Source organism: Polypterus senegalus, chromosome 1 (genome assembly GCF_016835505.1).
Source record: "Polypterus senegalus isolate Bchr_013 chromosome 1, ASM1683550v1, whole genome shotgun sequence".
In the NCBI taxonomy this organism is placed as follows: Eukaryota; Metazoa; Chordata; class Cladistia; order Polypteriformes; family Polypteridae; genus Polypterus; species Polypterus senegalus.
Window position 1 is genome coordinate 108,363,419 of NC_053154.1, and position 22,531 is coordinate 108,385,949.

General features: G+C 41.2%; 1 protein-coding gene across 1 annotated transcript in view; it reads left to right on the forward strand.

Moving 5' to 3' along the window:
• LOC120530941 (calsyntenin-2-like) overlaps positions 1-22,531 on the forward strand; it is a 662,732-nt gene that overhangs the window by 614,196 nt on the left and 26,005 nt on the right. Inside the window, exon 12 of the mRNA XM_039755786.1 lies at positions 572-783. Within this exon, the coding sequence (XP_039611720.1) occupies positions 572-783 (212 nt within the window). The remainder of the gene's footprint in view (positions 1-571; positions 784-22,531) is intronic.

The window sequence follows — 22,531 nt, forward strand, 5'->3', positions numbered from 1 at the left end:
CTGTACATGTGCTGGTGTGCCCCCTGCTGGAAGAACTTGATGTACAATTTGTAACTTGCAAAGGTTTGCACCCTAAACACCACATGCCACCTCACCTGTATGCGGTTAGCATTTGGACCAATCAGCACAGCGTGGTTGACTGCACTATTGGTTGTTGTATTCCTGGTACAGTAATTTGGATATATTTATAGTGTTTAATATGAGTGGGGTGCGGGGAAAGGTGAGGCTATCAGGACCTTACAGACCTTGGAACTTGGATTTAATAACCAGCCTTGGCCTTGCAGTCCAACTCCATGTGAGTTTTCGCTGGAAAAATAATGAATACCTTAACTGTTGGTTCTGACTTGGCCCAGTATGAGTGTTGGTGTGTGTGTATGTGTGCCTGCAGTTCAAAGTTGCTGCCCTGGTGGTGCCCCATGCTACCAGGCTCCAGCTCTCTTGAAACAGTATAGCGAAAAGCAGAAGGAATGAATGGAAGTGACCAAGATCTCGCAGAGTGTTTCTCCAGCAACCCCCATGGGGCTTGTGCCTTTTGCTGCTTGTTTGTAACTTGCACTTCTTAACTTGGCAGGTGCTTTGGTGAAGACACGTGCATCAGCATCCCGGACGTGGACGCCTTTGTGATGGTTCTTCAGCCCAGTGAGCCAAGGATAACGATTGCAGGAACTGACCATTTCATCTGGCCGTCTGCAGACTTTGAAAGTGCCCAGGGAGTGGTCCTCTTCCCAGATGTCCGACTCATCAGCACTGTGGCACAGACGGAGCCGCCAGCGGAGAGGACAGGTGCGTGTCTCCTGTGAATAAAGATCTGGCGGAACATAGAGATTAGAGGCAGATGATGGATTGCGCAAGGTCGCCTAGGCCCCTCTGAGCATGTCTGTGCCCTCATTTATTACCTTCTCCTGGTGTCCCCAGGTGGGAGCCAAGAATTGCATCCCCTCAGCGGCTCGAGAATTGATCCAGATAATTGGACAGCTGACATGATTTAGAGCTGCTTCCACATACATCAATGTTTTACTTTATAAAGTCTTATTGAACTGAACTTGTCGCTTTCATTCCCATGAAGTCCAATGTGCTTGAATCATTTCTCTCGCAATAAAATAAAACAAATAATACTTTGTTTTTTATAGCATTGGAATAGAAAAATGAAGGCAGAAACTCAATTTATCAGATTGCTCTGAAAATCATATTATGTTATCGGACACACAGATGATAAAAGAGTGCGGTAAAAGTATGATTTGTTCTTCATTGTCAGACCGGCCTTTTTTCAAAGCCACACTGACTAGCTTTCTAGCTGTTTCTTGTGACGTATATTGATTTTTACTCCTTGGTGTTTTGTTAAATAAGTTTGGTGTAATTTGCATGTTTGATGTTTTTTGGAGAAAATGATATCCCGTTTGCAGTAACACTTTATATACTCCAAATACAGGAGCTGAAGTAGTATATTGGAGGGAATGGAAGTTCCCTGTCATCAGACAGCTAAATCTCTCCAGAAGTGAGAGGTCACAAGGTGCAGGGTGACGTTTGCACAGTTGTGTTCTTCTCAAAAGCAAGAGGCCTCCTAGATTACAGAATGAAAGTTTATTTTTCATTTTATTAAGGTGAAGTGACGGGATAAAACAGAGGCACCTGACTCAATAACAGCAACTCAGAGGTGGATAGACTCAATAACAGCAAACACACAGGCAGACACATTCAAAAGTGCAAGTTCATGCCATCCCTTCATTATATGAAATTACACGTAAGGTCTTCCACAAGTGCACGGTCATCTTCCACTGCATATTGTAATAGACGGGCGACGCAAACCAGCAGAGTTCTGCACACTCTTACACTCCACCTAGTCTTATGACATAAAACACTCTCTGGAAAGAATGCAGAGGATTCTGGGTTGTAAAAGTAACTTTGTTCTCACTTACACGACCTGAACACCTTCAGTTGAGGGACCCCTAAAGTGATTGACTCTGGGATGCAGTGCCAGCAAGGGGCCATTTTCTAAATCATAGATAACGGTGTCTATATAGGATGAAGTCCAAAGATGGCAGCTGTAATTCTGCTATAATCAAGCTTTGGATTTCCTTGTGTAATGAAAGGGAAACAAGAAAACAAAAAATTTGTATACAGCTCCAAAATGTTCACAATAGAATAAAAATGAGGCACCTTGGTCCAAACCACTCCCTCCCTAACATCTTGCCACATATTGCTGCTGTAATCAAATGGCTACCAGCGTAAAGGATTTAGGCAAAATCAGCTTTGTGCCTTCTCATAACTGATATCTGTAAATTTCCTTTTTGCCATATATTAAGTAGGAATTGCTTTTTTTCCATTCATGTGATCATGTTATTTAATTTTATAACACCACTCGACTGTCATTCGGTGTGATTTGAATTTGCTCCAATGCACACTAGTGTTGGATCAATACCAAAAGTTTGATGTCAGATCCAAAACCAAAATGATGCCAAAGCAAATAACTTTTTAAAAATACAATGTAAAATTAACTAATAATTAATGAGCACACATACACTCTCTCAAATGAACCTGAATGCTAAAGAGCAGCTGCTGCTTCAGTGTCATCTACTTGCGTATTTATTAAGACACGATAGCTTAAACAACCTGACCATTAACAAAGGGCAGAATATTAACCAACAAGCTAAAAATAATGACTCCCCCTTTATCTTACACACGTGTTAACAAGCTTCCGTGGGCTTACAGAGACATTGCTCGTTACTAACATAAAGAAGCCGAGCAGGATGGTGTGGACAACAGTTCTGACGTTATTTAAAGTAATTTCAAAGATGACAATACCTACGAATCTCCTTCATATGTGCTTATTCAAAAAACCAGAAACAGAAGAGCAGATCTCATCTTAACTACAGCAACCCCGAGGGGATAAAACACTTTAGTGCCCATTCTCATAAACGTAAGCCCACTCCATGACAGTACAATGCAGGCAGCTCTGTCACACGTGTACATGCTCACTTCTTCCATTTCTTCACATTTAGCATAACCAGGTTGTAACTTCTGTAGCAACACAAGAAAACAAGGAATTGATGTCTCACTTGGAGGAGTCCATCTAAAAGAAAACATTTTTGGGATAATGATAATAATTCTTTACTTTTATATAGCACTTTTCCCAATTCTCAAACTGTGTGTGGGAAGCCACCTCATCCACCCCTAATGTGTAACATCCACCTGCAAGATGCGAAAACAGCCATTTTTGCTCAATTACGCTCACCACACATTAGCTGTTAAGTGGTGAAGGGGTGAGAGAGATAGCCAATTACAGACAGGGGATGATTAGGGGGGCAGATTGACTAGGCTGTAGTGGACAATTTAGCCTGGACTTCAAGATACACCCTGCTCTTTACCAAGGATACCCAGGAATCCTTCATGACCACAGAGAGTCAGGACCTCGGTTTTACATGTCATCCAAAGGACAGTGCCATTTTTACAGCACAGTGTCTCCATCACTGCACTGGGGCATTGGGATCCACATTCAGACCACAGGGTAAGCACCCCCTGCTGGCCTCACCAACACCTCTCCTAGCAGCAATCCAAGCTTTCCTAGATGGTCTCCCATCCAAGAATTGCCGGGCCTGAATGGGCTTAGCTTCTGTTCAGAAAATCTGCCAGCACAGACCCTAGGACTGAAATTGAAACCCCCAATCTAGACAGTGTGAACCATAATACTGTCATGATTTGTCATCATGTTTATGAAATATGAGTCAATCAATGCATACAATATACATTTGGGGGCTTATGAATATCATTAGTGAAATGCGCATTAATTAAACTTTGCACAGACTTCATTTTGATACCAGGTTTGGCAGCTGAGAACCGATACCAAAAATGATACCAAGAACAAGTAACAGATAACTTGAAATAAAAAAAATGATAATGTACAAAATGAACTGACAATTAATCATTGTTCATTTAATGGTTAATAATTAACACTATCTAGTATGGTGTTTGCATCACACTTTACAAAATATAAACAATTAGACATGAACTAGTCTCTTCATCAAACAATCTTCGGGAAAGAGTTCAGTGTGAAAATGCTCCACTTGTTAAATCACAGAAATACGTTAACGTTTTGTGTTTTTACTGAAAATATCATTTCACATGTCTAGTTCTGAACTTTCATTAAAACATCAGGATGAGAGAAAGAAAAATGATTGACAAGATTGGATGCTTTCAGGTGCTTTGGTGAGACGACACTTGGATCAGGTTTTAGGGGTCACCTTTGTGATTTGCCGAATCTCAGGTTGACGGCACGATTTATCAACAAGTTGGGGTGACTAGTGTTATCAGCCATCTCCATCTTACTTGTAAACTAATTTGGTTTTCAGCTAGTCACAAAGATGCAGCTCCGCATTCATAGAATCAGTGCACCTCCTCCATGATGGCTGTGTCTTTCTTAAAGGTGCAGCACTCGCATTACAATAAAGGCAGCTGGAAGTGATTTCAGACACATTTTCAAGTAGTAACATTACTAAATTTTGCATAGTGTTAATATATTACCATTTTACAAATTTGCTAGAGCGGTAATTTGTTTATTACGGATATACTCGTACCACGTGACAATAACACACACAGATGCAGACAATCATTTTCATGACAGGTCACATGACAGGTGTTCTACTACAGCAACCACAATAGGTGCCAGTGCTTATTTCTTATTCCAGGCTGGAAACAAGCATGAGTGAACATACAACATATGAGTGAGGAAAAAATGAAGCTAGAGTTTCGGCGCCAGTCACTTAGATCTGCTGAATGAAGCAGATGAAAACAGAATAGGTAAGAAACATGGGTAGTGGAGTTAAGGCAGCTTTTGGTGACATCACATTTACAAGGGGGATTGTCATGCCTGCAAGTAAGGAAACAATGACTATTGACATTAAAAGATTAAAGCAGAAAAGTACTGTGTTTATGTACATGAAGCGGCCACTTTATCAGGTCCTTCTGCCCATCCCTGCTGACTTCCTGCTCGGTCAGAAACGTGTCGACAATACTTATTGAGACTGATGAGCTGGTCCCAGCAGATTGCGCATAAGTGTAATTCAGAGCGAGCATAAACAAGACAGCTCTTCATTTTCTTATTGTTGAGGAGCTCCTGCTTTACACCTACCATCATGTGACAGACAATTTCAACCCAAGTTTCTTTCTTTTCATTCCACATGGAGATTCCACAAAAAGAAATACTGTATAGGGAATTATGTAGTGCCTGATCCACCTTGACTGCCTTTGCAAACGAAAATGGTTCAGCTTTCAACAGCATAGAGTTGTGGCCGCTGGATGCATCACTATGATTGAATTAGGAGATCCATCCCTTTTGGGGCTTTCACACACAATAGTTGAAAACGTTCAACGATACAGTCCTGTAATTTGCCATATCATTGAGGAAAACAACTGACACAAGCTGCCTAGCCTAACTGATCAACGAACAAGGAGTGAACCTCTGTGTCTCAATGGAGGCATATGGTAATGCACCAATCATTAATCACTGTGAAATGGCCAACTGACTACCATTTCAGTTCTGTCAGTAAAAAACAAGATGTTAATGTTGCAGTGAGCTATGGAACATGACCACTGGATTATGAGAAAATCCAGGTTCCAGGCAATTTACTGTAATGGAAGGAACAGGATAGGGAAAAACCCTCAAGGGTCCATGGACTTCTTCTTCCAGAAGACAACAATGCAAGATATACTCTTAAAAATGCTGGTTCTTTAATGGCACTTAATGGATCTTACTGGGCTGTGTGGTTCATCACAGAACTATTTCTTGACCAAGCACCATTTCATTCTGGGAAGGGTTTTTTGCATATGAAGTTGTTTCTGTGTGCTTTAAAAAAAATTCCCCATGTGTAGAAAATCCTAAAATCTTTAATGTATGGTAATCTACCTAGCAGCACTCTAACAATTAAGAAAACCAGGACTTACCCTGTGTTTTCATGTGCAGAGAGAGAGTCCTTTTAACATCCTGAACCATTGGTAATTCATAAATCTGTTACCATCTAGTCATGGCTATAAGCCTGTTTCAGATCTGTACAAATAAAGGTTCTTTCTGGAACCTTCAATTCGATTGGTCTTTTGGCAACCAAAAACGATTCCCTGTAGCATCTCTCTATCTGCGGAGAGAGTGTCGAACTTCCTGAGAGGTTTACTTACCTCGGCAGCGACATTCATGTCTCTGGTGACTCTTCCTATGAAGTCTGTAGACGGATTGGGAGAGTATGGGGGGTCATGAGGTCGCTGGAAAGGGGTGTGTGGTGCTCCCAATATTTATGCAAAAGGATGAAGGTCCAAGTCTTTAGAGTCCTGGTGCTTCCTGTTTTACTGTATGGTTGCGAGACATGGAAGCTATCCAGTGACCTGAGAGGAAGACTAGACTCCTTTGGTCTCTCTGCAGAATCATTGGGTACCGCTGGTTTGACTTTGTGTCGAATGAGTGGTTACTCACGGTGTTACCCCATGTGACATGTTTCCCTGAGGGTGATCCAGCTAATAGGATCCTCACTGTTGAGGACCTCAGCAGCTAGACCAGGCCAAGGAGACACTCATGTAACACCTGGCTGCGGGAGATAGATAGTTACTTCTGGAGGGTGGGACTGAGCCGTGTGTGTCTGCCTGGGGAGTTGCCAACTGGGAACCCAAGCTGTTTCATCATGTGGTGGATATGGCAACGCGCTGTACCAGTGGATGCTCCTCAACCTGACCTGACTTTCTTTATTGGTTGGGTCATTTATTTTCTAGGCACACGATGAATCCCCTGAAAGCAGTGTAAAATGTCTGCATGCCTTAGCAAACTTGAACATCATTGCCAGTCAGGGACCTCACTTAATGGCAGCAGTATATCTCTCTGTTATCATACCCCCTTAGTACAATATCATACGATGTGCAAATAACTCTAGAAACATGATAGGGCATTCATGTTCATGTAGTAACTTCCTCAGTCACCTACAAGCTCCTTCAGATTAAGATGAGAAAAGCTTTTCAGCAGGGAGCAGATCTAGCATCAGGGTATACTGGGTACATGCCCACAGGCCCACAACAATGCTAGATGAAAGAAGTGAGAATCCACGAGTCGAAATGACCAAGGGGGTTGCTCGATGAAGTGATTGAGTCTTGCTCAATGCAGCCTCAACTGCATTAAATGATGTGGTGTCCATGTGCTGCATTGATCAACTCTCTGTTAAGGAGCTAAGTCACCCAGGGTGTTCCATAGAATGAAATGGTGTTCCTTACAAGGTAAATTCGTTCCTTTCTTCTGTTTTTTTTTTTTTTTTGCCCTTGGAATAGGCTTCATCTCTTTATAACTCTGAACTGAACAAAGTGAGTTAAAGAGTGGATGTTGCCTCTTCAGCTTCCACAGAACCTTCACACTCTTAGACACGTGCTTCCGAATGAAGAGTTCACTTCATGACATGTACCGGTACATGCAGAGCTTGAATGAAACAAAATGTTCCCAGACTCCCCCTCCTGCAGCAGCTGAATGAATGGACCCTGCTCTATGAGTTTGTTTGTCAACGATTGTAGGGAATCGGTTACTAATAATGGCTTCCATGAGAAGGCCACATTATCAATCACTTGTCAGGAAGAGGATTTTTGGTAAAGATGAATGGCAAGCAGCCCTCACAAAGAAGAATGGGTCTGAGCTACAATTCCTGTGCTGACTCAGGTTTCTGCCTCTCAGACAAATGACTTCTAATGATCTTGCTTAGAAAAAAATTTAAATGACATTTAAAAGGCAAAGTAGCTGCTGCTGCTCAGTTCATTGTTTCAGGGTATCAGATAAGAAGCACATTGCAGAAATTCAGGAAACAAAAAGAAAAAGTTAAATTTGCTGCATTGTAGGTAAGGATGCTTTGTTGTGGAGGTGGAAGGTTAAGGTCTGTCTGTCAGTGCTGCAATCCATACAAATATAATAGCAGATAAGGCGAAAGAAGACCCCAAGAGATTCTTTCAGTATTTTAGTAGTAAAAGAACAGTTAAGGAGGAGGTCAAGTTCATCAGGAATAGTAAAGGGAATTAAAAGATACAGACAATGAAATAGCAGATGCCCTAAACTTACATTTTTCTGAGGTGTTTACAAGTGAGCAAGTGGATAACCTGCCAGAGGTAAACACAACTACTAAGGAGGTACTGAGGGATTTGGAAATTGTAGAGGGAGAAGTGCTGCTCAGATTAAATAAGATGAAATCAAACAAATCACCAGGCCCAGATAATATTTATCCTCGTGTTCTTAAGGAGGCTAGTGAGTACATATATAAACCCTTGACACGTATTTTTAGGAAGTCACTGTGCACTGGAGAGATTCCAAAGGACTGGAAAATGGCAAATATCATCCCATTATATAAAAAGGGTGACAGGGCAGATCCAAGCAACTATAGGCCAGTAAGCTTAACAAGCATCACAGGAAAATTAATGGAAGGAATTATTAAGGATAAGATTGAGCAACACATGACAAGGACAGGAGTTATTCTGAACAGTCAGCATGGGTTCAGAAGGGGAGGTCGTGTTTTACTAACATGTTGGAATTCTATAAAACAAAATAATGCATTCTGTCTAGTTAGTTATGAAAATAATTAATGAAACCTCATCTGAAAATCGTCATTTCACAGGTGCTCTTACCTTAGCTCGGCTTAGTGTCTTATGTAGAAAAATTTCATCTCTGAATTTTTAATAATCATCACAAACATGACATTTACTCATTTTCTAAACCTGATTTACCTTTGGGCGCAAATTTTGCCACTCTTGATTCTCGACTGGTGTTGTGTATGTGTGGGATTTCTTCACACATTCCTAAGACATGCATGTTAGGTTCACTGGCACCTTTAAATGGTGTGAATGTGAGCATTTATTTGAGTGTGCCCAGTGATGGACTGGCATCCCATCAAAATATGCATTCCACCTTGCGCCAAGTACTGCAGAACCCCTTTACAGCCTTTGACTGTTTAGAAAATGGGCAGCTATTACCATGATCAGGAACATAATAGAAGTGAGCCTTTCCTGTATGAGCCAGCAGTCCACTATAATATCTTTACTAGCAAGAGTGCTTGCAAAAATTTCCCAAGAATAAAAGCATTTATGAAATGATGATGATGAGGGCAAGAAGAACATCACACGTTACAGTAAGAAAGCAGATTATTTTAATAAGTAGTGACTTGTGAGAGAACTCAATATTAGAATAGTCACATGATTAGTATCGGATGTTATTATAGTCACTTATAGCAGCATGAATACTTACAATACCAAGTGTAACATGGACAGGTTATCAGAACATATCAGATAAGAAGGGCAATGCAGGACACATGTAAGTCAGTATGTGTGAAGTGTAGCCATCAGGTAATGTAGTACCTGGACATCTATAATAATTGTTGGAAAACGCTATTTGGCGCATAAACGTTATTGTCAGCGAAAATATTCCCTTGTGTGTAACCTGCAAGTACCTGTACATTTAAGCTGACAAATGACTCTGAACAGATGAAGTTGGAGGATCTGGTAACAGAAAGAACTACATCCTTTTTTGATGATGTCCTTATAAAAAAGGCAAAGAAAAGTCTCCATCATTTCTCAAGAAAACACCAGAACCATGGACTGATGATCCAGTCTTTAAAAAATTTCTGAACTGCCGGCACACGTGAGAAGTCATAAAGGTAGTGAACGACGCAGCAGAAAAAGGGATAAATCTCACTGAAAAGCACAATGACATACTGATGAATGATGAGGAAGATAAACAGTTTACTCTTCAACTGGTCTCAAACTATCACACAGATTTCCCAACTTCATCAAAGGCACTGGCAATGTTGTAGACCTACAAGTGTTGAACAGTTGTCTGCTGTTCAATACAGATGACAAAAAAGCTGCAGAATGGCATTACCTCGAAATGTTTTATTTTAATTAAAATCGTATGTTTTTGTTATAAATATGATAAAGAATAACACTTGCCTTGTGGAGATCTTTGAATCTGTTGGACCAGTCAGTAAGTCATTTTCCAACCCTCTATACCCTAACACAGGGTCACGGGTGTCTGCTGAAGCCAATCCTAGCCAGCACAGGGCGCAAGCATTAAGCATTAACAGCATTAATTAAATGATGATGAGGGAGAGAAGAACATCACACATTACAGTAAGAGAAGTGATTATTTTAATAAGTAGTGACTTGTGAGAGAACTCAATATTAGAATAGTCACATGATTAGCATGGGATGTTATTATAGTCACTTATAGCAGCATGAATACTTACAATACAAAGTGTAACATGGACAGGTTATCAGAACATATCGGATAAGAAGGGCAATGCAGGACACATGTAAGTCAGTATGTGTGAAGTGTATCCATCAGGTAATGTAGTACCTGGACATCTATAATAATTGTTGGAAAACGCTATTTGTTGCATAAACGTTATTGTCAGCGAAAATATTCCCCTGTGTGTATCCCGCAAGCACCTGTACGTTTAACCTGGGTTTTGATGTAACTGTGGAAAATGTAGTGTACAACTGGCCATCGGTAAAAACAGGGTCTGGCAAGTAAACTCCGACATTATTAAATGTTTGTCCTTGTGACTTGGTGATAGTCATACAATATGCTATACAAACAAGGAATTGCCTATGCTGTAATATAATGGGAATATCTTGTTTTACGAGTATGTTATGGAATCCCTGTAGTTTTTCCATCATAATGTTTCTTGTTGTCTGGCAGTTTGCCACTGCTATTCAGAAAGGTCGTGTGTAATTTGTTTTTCATTCACTGTGTAGGTGCAAGGCTTGCTTCCGCTGAACTTCGGATAATGTCGCTCTTTTCTTTGTCATACGTTGCGTTTGTTTTTCTAAGGCATCTAGCCTGTGCTTGTTGGTCTGGCGTGATGTAGATGTTTCTGCTTCTGCCTGTTGGTGTGAGTATGTAAGCAGGCAAAACCATTTCTGGTGGTCGCAGCTAGGCTATATGTGCCTTTTCATTTTATCGGGAGGCTTACGTTGAAGTGAAGGAAAAAGGAGGTGTAAAATGGTAGTGTCATAATGCAGTTTCGGTCAGTAACAAAGTATGCACCAAATAAACAGTCACGTGCCACAGTTGATAATTGGTTACATTGAAGAATTGAAGACTTCACAATAAGCCTAAAACCAAAACTCTGCCAAGCACATGGATTCCTTGCTATTAGTGTGGAGGGATATAGTAGTTGTGGCAACCGTTGTTTATATCGAGCACGGATGGACACATGCAAACTAATATAAAGATTATTATTTCCCATCTTTACTTGGGGGCACAATATAAAATTTATGTTTTATATACAGTGGTGTGAAAAACTATTTGCCCCCTTCCTGATTTCTTATTCTTTTGCATGTTTGTCACACAAAATGTAGTTTTTAAATGACGGTTTTTATTATTTGGGGAGAAAAAAAAATCCAAACCTACATGGCCCTGTGTGAAAAAGTAATTGCCCCCTGAAGCTAATAACTGGTTGGGCCACTCTTAGCAGCAATAACTGCAATCAAGCGTTTGCGATAACTTGCAATGAGTCTTTTACAGCACTCTGGAGGAATTTTGGCCCACTCATCTTTGCAGAATTGTTGTAATTCAGCTTTATTTGAGGGTTTTCTAGCATGAGCCGCCTTTTTAAGGTCATGCCATAGCATCTCAATTGGATTCAGGTCAGGACTTTGACTAGGCCACTCCAAAGTCTTCATTTTGTTTTTCTTCAGCCATTCAGAGGTGGATTTGCTGGTGTGTTTTGGGTCATTGTCCTGTTGCAGCACCCAAGATCGCTTCAGCTTGAGTTGACGAACAGATGGCCGGACATTCTCCTTCAGGATTTTTGGTAGACAGTAGAATTCATGGTTCCATCTATCACAGCAAGCCTTCCAGGTCCTGAAGCAGCAAAACAACCCCAGACCATCACACTACCATCACCATATTTTACTGTTGGTATGATGTTCTTTTTCTGAAATGCTGTGTTCCTTTTACGCCAGATGTAACGGACATTTGCCTTCCAAAAGTTCAACTTTTTCTCATCAGTCCACAAGGTATTTTCCCAAAAGTCTTGGCAATCATTGAGATGTTTCTTAGCAAAATTGAGACGAGCCCTAATGTTCTTTTGCTTAACAGTGGTTTGCGTCTTGGAAATCTGCCATGCAGGCCGTTTTTGCCCAGTCTCTTTCTTATGGTGGAGTCGTGAACACTGACCTAAATTGAGGCAAGTGAAGCCTGCAGTTCTTTAGACGTTGTCCTGGGGTCTTTTGTGACCTCTCGGATGAGTCGTCTCTGCGCTCTTGGGGTAATTTTGGTCGGCCGCCACTCCTGGGAAGGTTCACCACTGTTCCATGTTTTTGCCATTTGTGGATAATGGCTCTCACTGTGGTTCGCTGGAGTCCCAAAGCTTTAGAAATGGCTTTATAACCTTTACCAGACTGATAGATCTCAATTACTTCTGTTCTCATTTGTTCCTGAATTTCTTTGGATCTTGGCATGATGTCTAGCTTTTGAGGTGCTTTTGGTCTACTTCTCTGTGTCAGGCAGCTCCTATTTAAGTGATTTCTTGATTGAAACAGGTGTGGCAGTAATCAGGCCTGGGGGTGGCTACGGAAGTTGAACTCAGGTGTGATACACCACAGTTAGGTTATTTTTTAACAAGGGGGCAATTACTTTTTCACACAGAGCCATGTAGGTTTGGATTTTTTTTTCTCCCTAAATAATAAAAACCATCATTTAAAAACTGCATTTTGTGTTTACTTGTGTTATATTTGACTAATGGTTAAATGTGTTTGATGATCAGAAACATTTTGTGTGACAAACATGCAAAAGAATAAGAAATCAGGAAGGGGGCAAATAGTTTTTCACACCACTGTACATTACCGTAAATAATCCACCATCTTTATTTCTGACAGATTACTACAACTCCTGAGCTATTCCATTTCAGCTACGTGCAAGTAACGGCAGGAATAACTGCAAACAAAGTAGTAAAGATTTAAAAGGTGTATGCCGCTGTATACATACACAGGCTGGCGTTAAATGAAAGAGCATTGGCAGGCACTTTTGACTGGCACAGTAAACACCCGTCTTGAAAGTGAATTTCCCCATGGGATTAATAAAGTATCTATCTATCTATCTATCTATCTATCTATCTATCTATCTATCTATCTATCTATCTATCTATCTATCTATCTATTGATTCTCATGACTCTGGTCGTCACAAGACAGTAAGTTTATCTTCTTCTTCTTTCTGCTGCTCCCGTTAGGGGTTGCCACAGTGGATCATCTTCTTCCATATCTTTCTGTCCTCTGCATCTTGTTCTGTTACACCCATCACCTGCATGTCCTCTCTCACCACATCCATAAACCTTTGCTTAGGCCTTCCTGTTTTCCTCTTTCCTGGTAGCTCTATACTTAGCATCCTTCTCCCAATATACCCAGCATTTCTCCTCTGCACATGTCCAAACCAAAGTAATCTCGCCTCTCTTTCTTTGTCTCCCAACCGTCCAACTTGAGCTGACCCGCTAATGTATTTATTTCTAATCCTATCCATCTTCGTCACACATAATGAAAATCTTATCATCTTTAACTCTTCTACCTCCAGCTCTGTCTCCTGCTTACTAGTCAGTGCCACCGTCTCCAACCCATATAACATAGCTGGTCTCACTACCGTCCTGTAGACTTTACCTTTCACTCTTGCTGATACCCATCTGTCACAAATTACTTCTGACACTCTTCTCCACCCATTTCACCCTGCCTGCACTCTCTTTTTCACCTCTCTTCCACAATCCCCATTACTATGTACTGTTGATCCCAAGTATTTAAACTCATCCACCTTCACCAACTCTACTCCCTGTATCCTCACCATTCCACTGACCTCCCTCTCATTTACACACATGTATTTTGTTTTGTTCCTACTGACCTTCATTTCTCTCCTCTCTAGAGCATATCTCCACTTCTCCAGGGTCTCCTCAACCTGCTCCCTACTATCGCTACAGATCACAATGTCATCAGTAAACATCATAGTCCACGGGGACTCCTGTCTAATCTCGTCTGTCAACCTGTCCATCACCATTGCAAATAAGAAAGGGCTCAGAGCTGATCCCTGATGTAATCCCACCTCCACCTTGAATGTATCCGTCACTCCTACCGCAGACCTCACCACTGTCACACTTCTCTCGTACATATCCTGTACAACTCTTACGTACTTCTCTGCTACTGCCAACTTCCTCATACAATACCACAGCTCCTCTCGGGGCACCCTGTCATATGCTTTCTTCAGGTCCACAAAGATGCAATGCAACTCCTTCTGGCCTTCTCTAAACTTCTCCATCAACATCCTTAAAACAAACACTGCATCTGTGGTGCTCTTTCTTGGCATGAAACCATACTGCTGCTCACTAATCATCACCTCACTTCTTAACCTAGCTTCCACTACTCTTTCCCATAACTTCATGCTGTGGCTCATCAATTTTATTCCCCTGTAGTTACTGCAGTCCTGCACATCCCCCTTATTCTTAAATATCAGCACCAGTACACTTCTCCACTCCTCAGGCATCCTCTCACTTTCCAAGATTCCATTAAACAATCTGGTTAAAAACACCACTGCCATCTCTCCTAAACACCTCCATGCTTCTATAGGTATGTCATCTGGACCAACGGCCTTTCCATTTTTCATTCTCTTCAAAGCTGTCCTTACTTCCTCCTTGCTAATCCGTTGCACTTCCTGATTCACTATCTCCACATCATCCAACCTCTTCTCTCTCTCTCGTTCTCTTCATTCATCAGCCTCTCAAAGTACTCTTTCCATCTGCTCAACATACTCTTCTCACTTGTGAGTACATTTCCATCTTTATCCTTTATCACCCTAACCTGCTGCACATCTTTCCCAGCTCGGTCCCTCTGTCTAACCAATCGGTACAGGTCCTTTTCTCCCTCCTTAGTGTCCAACCTCTCATACAACTCATCATACGCCTTTTCTTTAACCTTTGCCACCTCTCTCTTCACCTTGCACCTTATCTCCTTGTACTCTTGTCTACTTTCTGCATCTCTCTGACTATCCCACTTCTTCTTTGCCATCCTCTTCCTCTGTATACTCTCCTGTATTTCCTCATTCCACCACCAGGTTTCCTTTTCATCCTTCCTCTTTCCAAATGCTCTAGTTTCTCAACTGTCTGGTAACTCTTCAGTTACCAGTGCCTGTCTCACCTCCTCCCTAAACACAACCTTGCAGTATTCCTTTTTCAACTTCCACCATTTGATCCTTGGCTCTGCCCTCACTCTCTTCCTCTTCTTAATCTCCAGCATCGTCCTACAGACCATCATCCTATGCTGCTTAACTACATTTTCCCCAGCCACCACTTTTCAGTCTTTAATCTCCTTCAGATCAACTCTTCTGCATAGGATGTAATCTACCTGTGTGCATCTTCCTCCACTCTTGTACGTAACCCTATGTTCCTCCTTCTTCTTAAAATACGCATTCACCACAGCCATGTCCATCCTTTTGGCAAAATACACTATCCTCTGACCTTCTTCATTCCTCTACTTGACACCATACCTACCCATCACCTCCTCGTCTCCACTGTTCCTTTCACCAACATGCCCATTGAAATCTGTTCCAATCACCACTCATTGTCCCTTGGGTAACTGTTCATCACTTCATCCAACTCACTCCAAAAATTTCCTTTCTCACCCATTGCACACCCAACTTGCGGTGCATATGCACTAACAACATTCATCATCACACCGCCAATTTCCAGCTTCATAATCATTACTCTGTCTGACACTCTTTTCACCTCCAAAACATTCTTGACATACTGTTCCTTCAGAATAACCCCTACTCCATTTCTCCTCCTATCCACACCATGATAGAACAATTTGAATCCACCTCCGATCCACCTACCCTTACTCCACTTCCATAATCTCTTAATCTCTTAATCTCTTGCCCGCACAATATATCAACCTTCCTTCTCTCCATCATATTGGCTAACTCTCTCCTCTTACCAGTCATACTAACAACATTCAAAGTTCCTACCCTCAGTTCCACTCTCTTTACTTTCCTCCTCTCCTTCTGCCTCCGGACATGTCTCCCCCCTCTTCTTCTCCTTCTTCGAAGTAAGTTGATAAGAGTTTGTAATTCTCTGTGTCCTGATCAGCCTGATCAGCTTCAAAAGCATGTTGTTACCAAATATCTCTAGCTAGTAGAAACAAAAATCGGACACAGATGACCTTGTTCATGTGAGGCAGCTGCTTCCAAGGTCTCGGTGTAATGCCTCATGAAGGTGCTAATCCTGCTCCTTCTGGAACACGTTTACGTCTGCATTTCAAGTTTCACTAGGAAAGCAATGTTCTTTGACATCTCAACATTGACACTTGATTGTTTTTCAACCACCAACACCACTGTGAATTAATAGAAAAATTGTTTTTCTCACCCAATTCCAAGGCTAGAGAGGACCAGCATTCTTGGCGATTTTATGTTTTCTGTATTTTTTGTTCCAATTGTCTCAAGTTTCTTGCCATGTATACTTACACTACCGGTCAAAAGTGAAGTAGAACACTTCAGTTTTTCCAGTTTTTCTTAAAACGTAATCAACTGAAGTGAATGACCTAAAATGGTGAAAAGGTACACAGTAATATGCCAGTGGTCTACATTTAAAATTTAGGCTAACAAAAACTGAAAAAGAAGGAAATTCTACAATATTATGGTAGTTCACAGAACATATGTGGAGTGCATGTGTTGAGGGCCGGCGTGGATTATGTAACACAGCAAGTCTGCACATGGCGAGGCCTAGGGGATTAGGAAATCCAAAATCAGGTTGCAGAGGTTGGTACCGATTCCTAACTTTTGATGGTCCTTCAGTTGTAGTCTGTTAACAGGGCTCTGGCATAACAGCTTTTATTATACAGATATCCCAGGATGGTTTGGAGTGCAAGGGTATGATGAGCTTTATATTGGTGATCTAAACTGCACACATAGCAATGATACAAATCTAAAAGATTTGAATTCACTCCTCTGTTATTTACTGTTTTTTTTTTATATCCTTTTGAATTTTGTCTTACGTTCCTCAGATTGTCATTATAATTGTCATTCAACTGTCTCCACAGCCTGTTTATTTGAGTGGGGGGTCATGAAGGCCAGAGCTTATTCGTGCAACACTAAAGTCAACAAAAATGTAAGCCCTGAATGACTGGTAGGGCGCACTCGCACACCCTTATTCACTGGCACCGGGTCAGGTTAGGTTGACCAATCAAGGATGAGAGTGAAATCAACTGCGGCCAGACTAGAAAGTTAACCTGGGTCACTGAAGTACTGAAGCTGCCCTTGTTGGCACCATGAGCATGCTGCATAGCTTCGTAACAGCTTTGTTCTGCATTTGCTGAATGTTGATCTTCTGCTAGATCTGAATCTTTGAATAGACCACCCAACTATGTAGTGGAAAAACAAATGACTTGGTCTGCTATGCCTTCCACTGACATTTAGTATAGGACCGGGTCTCTAATCGTCCGTGCAGTTCAATAATTTCACTTTTTAAATATGTTACTATGTAAAGAGTCATTAACTGGTTTTCAGAGAGTACTGTGCTTTCAGATCTGTAGAACGGTGATACGTGATCTTTATCCCAACCTCTGCTAACAGATACAACTCCAGATCTCTTACTGTTTTGAGGTTGAGATCAACTGTACCAGGTTACCGACATGCCAATAAACCAAGGATGCTGGTTATTCTATTAAAAGTGTATTCTAACTAAGGGGTCGCCACTTTTCATTTCTCATTACATAGGGCAATTCAAGTTCTAGAAGTTTTAAGTCCAAAAAGTCAATGTGAGACTAAGTGCCCTGGTGGTCTCTCATAAATCATAGTCATGCATGAATCAGGTTATGCGAAAAATCAAACAATGTAATCATTATTGCAGTGGAACAAAATCTTTTTAAATGCAGATTTCCCAGGATCAATCTCAAGGGCTCCATACTCATTGTTTGTTTGTGCCTGAAGCCAAATGGTATATTAAAACTGAATTTCCAATAACTGTGAGACAGTGCCGTCTCTGACACCCTGTTGTCTCCACTTTGCCAAAGGAAGGGGCAGAGGGAGAAGGGTCTTTCCTTCTTCTTACGAATCTAGATTTCACATTAGGTGTAACCCCATCTGCACCGCCTGCATGTTTTCTTTGTGCAGTAAACATCCCCCCATCCAACAGCATAGGTCCAGGCAGCACGGCGCCCCATTTTCTGAGCCCAGTTGAAGGTGCATACGGTTGGTATAGAAGGTCAAGTCGAATCCAATTTTATTTGTCACATACAAATTATATATACAGTACATTATGTAGTGAAGTGCTTAGCTGATAAACTCCAATGAGTTTGCATTCATGAAGAATATAAAACAACAACAACAATAATACATGATTTAACAAATATCTGTAAAATTGTAATGTTAAATGATTACAATAGGATGCATTATAATTGAATTATAAAACAGGTGATGAACAATAATAACTAGATAAACTGCTTGATGTAGGAGAGTTAACAATAGGGTATCATGAAGTCTTCATTCAATATGTAGATGGATTGTGGGAGACAGCTTCTCCTCAGTCTCTCTGAACTGGTCTTCAGACAGCGGACTCATTTACCTGACCACAGCACAGAAAAGAGGTTATTGTTTGGATGACTGATATCCCTGATAGTTTTCTTTGCCCTTGTTCCTCATCGCTTGGTGGATGTATCTGTGGAGTCTTGTGGTCCTGCTGCGTGCTGTTCCTAAACCAGGCGATAATACTTCATGTCAGGGCACTTTAAGTGCTGGATGTGTGGAAGTTCTTTAGCAATTGGGAGAGCAGCCTGAAATCCCTGAGGCATCTGAGGTGCTAAAGACATTGTAATGCCTTCCTTACCAAGGTGTCAATGTGCTTGGACCAGGTCGTGTCCTCTGTGATGTGGACACCAATGTTACTAAAACTGTTCACTCTTTCCACTGGAGTATTGTTCATACTGAAGTAATGGTAGTGCCTTTGCTATTTTCTCCTAAAGTCCACAATCAGCCGAATTGTCTTGTTGACATTCAGAAGTAGACTGTTGTCCTGACTCCAGTGTGACAGACTCTCCACTTCACCCAGGTGAGCCTGCTCAGTGTTGTTAGATCTCAGACCTTCCATAGCTGTGTTATTAGCAGTCTTCAAAATAATGATAGAGTCTCGTACGGCTGTCCAGTCATACATGTAGAGGGAGTACAGCAGAGGACTCAGAACACAGCCCTGTGGAGCACCCCTATTGAGTAGGAGAGATGATGAAGTTAGGCCACACACTCAAACCACCTGGAGTCTGCTTGTCAGGATCCAGCTGCATAGTGAAGGCGTAGGTTCCTTTGGTTCATAAGCATGGTGATGAGCTTGGAGGGGTTTATAGTGTTAAAAGTAGAACTATAGCCTATGGATAGCATTCATACATAGTTCCATCTCTTGTTATCCAGGTGAGCCAGTACTCTATGAAGGATCAAGGTGATGGCATCCTCTTTGCATGCTGGCGAACTCACAGTACCTTTGCTTTGGAGGAGGCATTCTGAGGCCTCCTCCCTATAAAGTAGTCACACTCCAAACCACAATGTATCTACAAAGACATTTTCATTTGGCAATGTAGACTTTATACACGTATATATAATATTATACTGTAAAACTCAAATCTCATCTAGAGCTGCATACGTTACATGCAAATCCACTTTATTGAGCCACACGTGAGGTGTAGTTCAGCCCATGGCCAGTGGCTAGAGGAGACAAGGGAGTTCATGTCTACTATAAGTAACTTTCCTTTTCTCCTAAGTATGAGTATTTTGGGAGGCCTGGCAGCTCTTGTCCTGCTGGTGGAGTTCAACAATGTATGTTCTTTTGCTTGTGTGACACTGGTGCCTCACATTTCTTATAGTTTATTTCAAAGCATTCTGTTGCTATGGAGACTTTCACTTTAGGAAGGCAGCCTTAGATCGCTGTGATCCTGCTGCTCATATGATTGGAGAAGACACATTTCCAGAGTGTGTGCATATCTCCTTAAATTTTCATGAAAATAAGAAAGATGTGTATTAGATGCACACCATATAGTGCCTCATCTTTGTATTTATCAATCATATTTATACAGTTCCTTTCATGGCTGTCACATATAATCCTATTAATCTATCTAGTTAGGACCTTTGCTGTCTACCTGTCTGTCCATCCGTACACTCTGCGATGGACTGGCACCCCGTCCAGGGGATTGTTCCTGCCTAGTGCTTGCTGGGATAGGCTCTGGCCCCCTGTGACCCTGGTTAGAAAATGGTATGGGATCTTGTATTAATCTGTCTTATTTATTTTTAGATAAATTATTTATTTTATTATTAAGAAACACAAAAAAATAAACATGTTAAAAAGACATACATCAGTTTTACCAGTATAATGCAATAACATAACCCCCAATAAACCATAAAACACAGCCCTACAGATACTTTGAGTTTTTAGTAAACACTACAAGGAAAGTCTAGAGGTCAAGAGTAGATTGATGAGCGAGGTGCAGCCACACTAAGGAAAATGCAGTGGTGGTAATAATCAAAGAATTAAGGATGAAATGGTGACTGGAGGGCACCTGGACCTATAGCAGCTGTATTATTTCAGACCATTTGTCAGTGTAAGGACCAGATGTTTCACTGATCCTTGCTATGGAGAGTTCTAATAGAGTCAAATTAAAAAAGGAGGATTTCTAATGACAATAGCAAAGGAATCATCCGTTTTCCAATGAAATACTACGGCAAGCTTTGTAACTGTTGTTCCAAAGGAAAATAGCTCAACTGCCAGATAATGGAGGGATAGAGCACGAGTAGTAAAGAAATATGAGGAAGAAGAGCGGTGTTAACAGGGAGAATGGACACTCCATTGCCAAAACACAGAGCAGCTCATACCAAAAAACACTGGCAGACATTCCCAAAACATGTTAATAAAAGTACATAAAAGAAACAAAAATGTCACTTAAGACCAGGAATCAGACCTGCTGCGTATCACTCGGGTGAATGTGGTGAAAACGATGAACAAATATGAATTGATTCTCTAAATAAATTTTTTTTTTGAAAATTAAATTGAAACAGATGTGGTAGAAGGTGGTCCAGGAGCTGCACCCATGTAATTGACAAAGGGTGGCAAGTGGGTGGTGTATATACAGTAGACACTGATTGTCATCAGGGGATAAAGCAAGCAAGAAATTATAAAGCAGATACGAATGAAGAGCGGATGTGATTGGGACCCCACACGCTTTAAAAACAGATCTAAGTTGTAAATCAAGGAAAAAGAAAACCTAGAAAAGGTGTACTTTACCAACTAGAATTTCCAGAGACCAGAAACCGCTAAATACATTACTGAATGATTCAATAGCCTTACCTGTTCTTGGATGCAAAGTAATGGGATTATGGAAAACAGGAGTAAAAGTGTGCCATGCTGGGCCTAGTTGCCTCTCCACCATATTCACAAAGCACATTTCATTCTGGTAGTGCAGTCAGTGGGTAGAAACTTCTGGTTAAAAACAGTAAAGGCGAGCGTGGAAAGAGATCTCCGGGCTGCACTCTTTGATTTACAGTACTTAGTATCCATAGACAAGGGTGGAGGACGCACCACTGAATAAAACAGCTAAGGCCGGACCAGACGCCACTTGTACAGCCACTGATACAGCCCGAGGTCTGGCAGCAATACCCCACCCGTATCTTTGCTGATTCAATAGTAGGTCTTTTACACATAACAAATGTGATAGAGGTGACCTGGCATTAGACCAATGTCACCCAAAGTCCGGCCTACAAAACACGTTTAACGCCGCTCACCAAACTATGTTCTAAACTTTTATTAAACTGTCTATTAAAGTCTAAAACTACAGATAGCAACTCTTTAACATCATTTGCACCTTACTAGCAAATCTGACAGCTATGTTCACAACTCTGCTTTTAGGGGTCTTCTAAGTTACACAAATACGGCAAGCAGCAAGTGCACAGATGAATTTAGTGAAAGCCTACAATTCAGTCTTAATCAGACAGATGAACGTGCCTTCATTTTGCGTTCATATGAATTACTTCACTTTTGTTATCGAATGCCTCTTGACTCACGAGTATGAGAAACCCCCCCACGTATGATATGCCGTTGACTTGCTGTGACATCTACTTATGCAGGAATAGAGCTTCCCTCCATTTATGGCCATCTAGACCCAGAAAGTCTTCATTTTTAGGCCATTTGTGACCAAATTCTGTGCATGAAATTACACCCTTATGAAAGAGAGTAAACCAACGGGTGTCTCTAGCAAAGATGATCAGTAGAACTTGAAGCTGTGCATGTCACATCAACTGACCCCAGGGGTTTACCCCCTAATGGAATACAAGATGGCCTTCACAAAACACTGAAAAAATATGGGATTTGTAATATGCGGAGTGTCTTTTTATGCTTTTTCAAGGTTGCTGGTCACAAATATGATATTATTTTCAAATTTGATTCTCTGCCGGTGGTCCTAGCCCTCTAAGAGCCCCTCACAGAAGGTTTAAAATGACAAATTTCAAACGTAACCATGTGGGGGTATCAT